General features: G+C 39.3%; 1 protein-coding gene across 1 annotated transcript; it reads right to left on the bottom strand.

Moving 5' to 3' along the window:
• Positions 1-2,091: 2,091 nt before the first annotated feature.
• On the bottom strand, positions 2,092-4,805 carry ADAM29 (ADAM metallopeptidase domain 29). The gene has a single exon (XM_025386337.1). The coding sequence runs from the start codon at positions 4,627-4,629 to the stop codon at positions 2,092-2,094; it is 2,538 nt and encodes an 845-aa protein (XP_025242122.1). The 5' UTR covers positions 4,630-4,805.
• Between the last annotated feature and the right edge of the window lie 1,755 nt (positions 4,806-6,560).

Here is a 6,560-nt window from a genome sequence, read left to right as displayed (position 1 = left end):
GCCATGCCCTGTGATAAAGGTAAATGGGAAACTACAACAGCCCAATCCAGGCAAGACTACAAATGATCCAGACCCTTCAGGAATGAAGCTTTGGGTCACTCCACCAGGAGAAAAAAAAAAAAAGGACCTGCCGAGGTGCTTGCTGAAGGCAAAGGGAATACAGAATGGGTAGTAGAAGGTAATCATCAATACTAGCCATGACCACGTGATCAGCTGCAGAAACGAGGACTGAAATTGTCATCAGTATTTCCTCCTTCTTTTGTTAAAAACATTTTTGTGCATGTATACACTTGCACTAAGAAAATATCTTCATTTTATCTCCTTTCTCATTTATCATGTAACTAGATTTATTGACTTCATATCAGCATTTAAGTATTGTTAATTTTATGTAATAGTATTTGGGTTGGAGATTGGTGAGTTTCCAGTTGTACGAAGGATAGTTGTATTATTTTAGGCATAATCATGACCGTATTATTGTCTTTATTTGAAGATGATGCATGATCTCAGGAGAGGCGTATGGGTTCAAGTTGACAGAGGGTGGACTTGCGATGGTTAATATTGAGTGTCAGCTTGATTGGATTGAAGGATACAAAGTATTGATTCTGGGTGTGTCTGTGTGGGTGTGGCCAAAGGAGATTAACATTTGAGTCAGTGGGCTGGGAAAGGCAGACCCACCCTTAAACTGGGTTGCCACAATCTAATCAGCTGCCAGCGCAGCTAGAATATATGCAGGCAGAAAAATGTGAAAAAGGAGACTGACCTAGCCTCCCAGTCTACGTCTTTCTCCTATGCTGGATGCTTCTTGCCTTCAAACATCAGACTCCAAGTTATTCAGTTTTGGAACTCGGACTGGCTTTCTTTGCTCCACAACCTGTAGATGGCCTATTGTGGAACCTTGTGATTGTGTGAGTTAATACTTAATAAACTCCCCTTTCGCTCTCTCTCTCTGTGTGGTGTGGGGTGTGTGTGTGTGTGTGTGTGTGTGTGTGTGTGTGTGTTTGTATTCTAGTAGTTCTGTCCCTCTAGAGAATCCTAATACACCATTTCACCATTGATGGGCACCTAGGTTGATTCCATGTCTTTGCTGCTGCTGTGAATAGTGCTGTGCTTCATCTCATTTTATAACCAGAGGAACCCAGATGTTGAAAGAGAACTATTATTATTATCCCACCTTATTTTGAAGTAAACTGTCTATAAGTTTAAGTAATTTTCCAGAGACAGTGAAGGGCAATGGTAAAAAACAAACAAACAAACAAACAAAAACTCTGAAAATTAAAAGTAAATTTAAAAAATAAAGCATATGATGCCGCCTCACTTCTGCTTCATCCATGGCATCAAGATTAGTACTATAACAGAGCTCAGTCAGAAAAAGGGAAACCATAGGAGTGATTTTGGAGGGATATAATTAAATATAAGTAATTGGGTAAACAGCAGTTGAAGAACAGAACAAGTTAAGGTAGACACCATGCTACTAATTGGCTATTAAATATGAACTACTAATTGCAAAAAAATGGTTACATTCATGAAGCTAAGTAGCAAGTGGAAAAGATTGGGGTTAGTTGAACCTAGAAGATGGTAGGACTGACCCAACGGATCTCATACTCAGAATTCTAACAATAGGTATTTCTCAGCTGGTGCTAGAAGTTTGGGACATTTGTATAGAGCTCAAAGAACTGAAATCCAGAACCCTGAGTGTAACACACCAGACAGCAGACAACGAAGTTTTTCTGGAGTGTGTTTTAAAAAAGTAGGGGAATATTAAAACCAAGTATTGTTACCAGTGTAAAATCTATTATTCAGGAAACACTGATAAACAGGAAGAAAAGAGATCTCCCAGATTTCTAATTTCCTATTCTTTCTCCCTGTTGCAAATCCCTATGGGATGAGGGCTGGTTTAGCAGAAATATGGTTCCTGCAAAGTAGAACGAAAGAGAAGAAAGGATTTGGAAGCTGAAAAACAACAAGTTAAAAATTGGTATGCCACACATATGCCATGGTTTTTTTTAGGAAATATAAAGTGGCAAGGTTTTCAGAAAAATAAACTTTCAAATTATTTAAAACAATGAAGAGTAAGTAGAAACATACTAGGAATTATTTTTTTAATGTACCTCTTCCAGATACAGATTTTGGAAATGGTACTGATTGCTTTGGTTTCCCACTTTGACTCCGGGAAGGTGTCATATGAGGTTGACTCTGGGAGGGTGTCACCCAAGGTTGGCTCTGGGAGGGTGTCACAGGACGCTGACTCTGGGAAGGTGTCAACTGAGGTTGCCTCTGGGAGGACATCACAGGAGGTTGACTCTGAGAAGGCATCACCCGAGGTTGACTCTGGGAGGGTGTCACAGGAGGTTGACTCTGGGAAGACGTCACAGGAGGTTGACGCTGGGAGGGTGTCACAGGAGGTTGACTCTGGGAAGACGTCACAGGAGGTTGACTCTGGGAAGGTAACTCATGAGGTGGATGCAGAATTTTTTCCTCTTCTTTTGCAGATCGAGTTTGAACATCTTGCTGCTTTTTTATTGGCTTATTTTTTTTACAAAGTCGATAAAGACAATATAATAAGATAAACAAAACAATAAGCAACAATAAACACAGATAACAAAACTTCTTTTTCTTCTTTCTCTTAGGGGGTGGGCCACTGTCAATACTACCTCCATAGCCTTGTATCAGGCAGTTGGGAGGGTCCCACAAATAATTGCAATGGCAGTGATGTTTATTGTTACAGATGCCCCTCTTGTTACAAAATGCAGGTGAGCAATTACTATTCAAGATGGTTATATGGACACAGTGCCTGTGGATGCATATATGATCTATCCCACACTCTGTTCCATCTTTCACTTCACCAATATCAGGTCCCTTCATCCCCAAATGGTAATCAGTACTCCAGCACATTATATCATTGAAGCGAGCCCAATGAATAGTAGTATGATCACTCAAACTGGGAATCTCTGTCACATTCTCACACTGAATTCTTCCACACTGGACATCTGAGATATTACACTTGATATATGAAGCATTTTTGATACCACAGTGACCAACACGTTCACCTAAGGTGTTCAATTGTTTGTAGCAAGTCTGACTCGCGGTATTTGCCCCTGCACCAAAAATCCTCCTACACTGTTCATTGCGGTCATGACAACTCTTTTCATAGCAGTAGGACCTCTCCTTACAGGGAATTCCATCTTCCACATAAACGTCATCTGGGCACTTATGGGAAGTACCATTGCACCACTCTGGAAGATCACATTCATTGGCCTCCTTTCTACACACTTCCCCTGATGGTAGGAACTTGCAGTCTTTGCAACAAAGCCCAAAAGCACAAGTAGAACCATCGGTCAGAGTGCAGTTTGACAGACAGCAGGGATCTTTTGCACAATGCTTTAAAGGGCCACAGTCACACTCCTCTCCTTCTTCAACAACACCATTCCCACAGCGCTTCCTATTAAAGATGTCCTTTGTGTGTAGATTTTCAAGCAAACACTTTGTCTTCTCTACAGTGTGTGCCCAAAAATCACCATAACTACAATTGCTAAATTTAGTTATTGGTGGGTTAACTTCATGCATTATGCATAGATATTGTGAACAACGACATGTACCATAATCATGATTCATGCCCAAATTATGACCTAGATGATGAGCCACTGCAATTGAGAAAGTGCCCAAAGTTTTGTTCATGAAAGTAACAATTGCACAACTGCGGTCTAGTGTACACATTCCGCTAACAGCTCCTATGCCACTTAACCCTCTTAATCCTCGACTTGTGAAAATATGGGAGGTGTCATGTCGTAACCGGGGAGTCATGTTGTCCAACTTCCACTTGCAATATAGGTGCAAAGACTTCCTTACATCATCTATTACAATGAAGTTTTTATTAGTCCAGATCTCCAAACCAAATAATAACACCTTAACACCAATTACATCAAAAATGGAATCCACTATATTAAAAATAACATATAGATCCTCCAGCAACTGTGAGTCATTCCTTTTATAACGAATGTATAGATAATTATCAATGACAACTACCATTTCAATAATTCTAAAATGAATCCACCAGCCTACGTAAGAACTTTGCTTCAGAGTGGAATTATCAATTTCTTCAAATTCCATTCGGCATGTTATTTCATTTTGCATAAATCCGGATCTCATAGTTGAAAATTGTTTCTCCTTACTGTCCATCTTATATACCAGATGTTCAAATGTGGTAGAAAATGCTAAGGGCTTGATTTCATAAGCAATGTCATTTATCTGTAATATTCCTTGAAAGCCCCCAAAACAGGTACTGAGGGAAACCAGGGATTCTGGGTCCCCTTCCACATAACCATGATAGTAGCAGTTATTCTGGACAAAAGGTTGGTCCTCAAGGATAGCACCCTGGTCTGTGTAAGTGAACACAGGGAGGTGTTTGGAGAACAAAAACTTCTTGACCTTTATGTGGATAATGTGTTTCTGACCTCCAAAGGGTAGGATATAGGAGAGCCAGCCTGGAGGTTTCATGCCTCTGGCAGTGCCAGTTACCCTCACAGGAATCACCACATCCGGAGGGCTGTGATATTGGGGGTGCTCAACCTGGATGTGTCCAGAACAGGACAGAAACACCCCAAGCCAATGCAGCAGGAGTAACACCTTCATGTTCAACAAGGTTTCAAATCACAGTGATTTTGAAGTCACTGTTATGGAAACACTGGTCCGGAGCAGAAGTCAGGGCTGGAGTCACAGGTGGTGCGGCTCCTTCTTCTGAGTTGGTCAGTGTGTAGTGCTAATTATTAAAGATCCATCTTCTGGGAGAATTGAACCATCAGAGCTGCAGCATTATAAATAAAATGAAAAGCAGCATGTGGATGAGTGTACAGAAATTTTTCTTATAAGAGAATCCAGTGGGGAAGAGCAGAAAGAGAAAAAAACATGAGATAAAATGATTAGTGCTTTGATCAAGGAATGACTCAAGAAATTGCCTAGAATTTCCTCTTAAATATTGACAGGGAAAAGGGAATAGGGAGTGTACAGAAAATAAAACTTGGCCATACACAGATAGTTATTGAATATAAGTGATGGGAAATTGATCCACTATACATTTCTTTAAATATGTAATTATTTGCAAATATTTCCACAATAATTAAAACAAAAAGTTTTAAGGGTAAGTTGAACTTATATGTTAAGTTTCTGAGACAGTTTCAATTTATACATGTTAAATTGTCATAAACATTAATAGCTTTTCTATTTGATTTCAGATGATAAATTAGTTGAAAACATTATCTAAGAGACATTTTAAAAAACCATTCTTATGTTATTTTAAATTTTTTTGTACTTACTGTATACCTTTCTGTGGCATGATATTTATTTAATTTTCTGTTTCTTCCCTAACTTCCTCTTCTTACTAGTCAGCAGAAAGATCCTCAATAGCATCATTTCAGTCTTTCACAAATATTAGTATCTCATATAATGCCTGGCTTAATTCTTTATGTAATAAATAATGGTTGACTTGAAGCTGATTGTTCTTGGAGTGAAATAAATATTACCCAAAATATGTTTACACTTTATTATGTTTTTAAAGAAGAACATTATTCAACATCTATGGTAAATGCATGCTCTGGAACAAAGTTGTATAGTTTCAGTTTTTCCTGATCTTTCCTTCTAAATACAATTTAATACTCTGAAACAAGTCAATGGAAAAAATAAAAAGATTCTGAAAACTCATGGATATAGAGAATAGAAGGATGGTTGATAAAAAGAAAAACTCTGACTAGTGACCTTTGGACTTGAGGAAGGTCAGTTATCTGAGTTTCTTCTTATCTTTCATGTATATCCCAAACTGGATTCTGGACAGATCTTTAACCCCAAACCTCCAACAGGCATAGACAATCAATCAATCAATCAATCACTAAGAGGTTTCCCTTTCTGGCCAAATGACTAAGAATGGAAAAGCTGAGCAAAGACATGGTGAAGTGCTCCAGCCCCTTTGTTAGAGTCAGGGAGTCGGGACACATGTGTGTGTTGATTCACCCACAGTGGCTGTTTCAGACTTGGCAGACCCACCAAAAACACACTCCACATTCAGTGCACTGGTGGGCTGTCCGTTCCACACATATTGGCAACATCACAGCACCGGATGACTAACTTAACCCTCATTCAATAACCAGGTAACTAGATAACTAATCTGCCTTCAGAAGCATCAGTGAAGTCCTACCTCGCTGATATAACACTGCTGTAGAATTAGGCCAGTGAAATGGAGCCTGAATGAGCCACAGAAGTATTATCCATAAAGCCTGATATTTCCTAGCCCTCTGTCCAACGACACAGGAAGACCAAAGCCTGGTGGTTTCTGCTCCTTCCATCTTCAGGAGTGAAAGTGGCCCAGTGACATGAATGGCCTAGAAAGGGCCTTTTGTCCCAGACGGCACCAGCAATGATTGAGCTGAAACTCCTTCAGAATCAAAAAAGCAAAGTAAAGTATAATAATATTGAGAGAGCTATCAAAATTAAACATTTCTGGAACTCAGCCCACAAAAGCACACCAGAATATACACTCTAAACATAGAAAGGCAACTATCTTCTAAAATAGA

This window comes from Theropithecus gelada, chromosome 5, assembly GCF_003255815.1.
Source record: "Theropithecus gelada isolate Dixy chromosome 5, Tgel_1.0, whole genome shotgun sequence".
NCBI lineage: Eukaryota > Metazoa > Chordata > Mammalia > Primates > Cercopithecidae > Theropithecus > Theropithecus gelada.
Note: the sequence above shows the minus strand (reverse complement) of the source record. Positions and strands in the feature narration are given on the sequence as shown.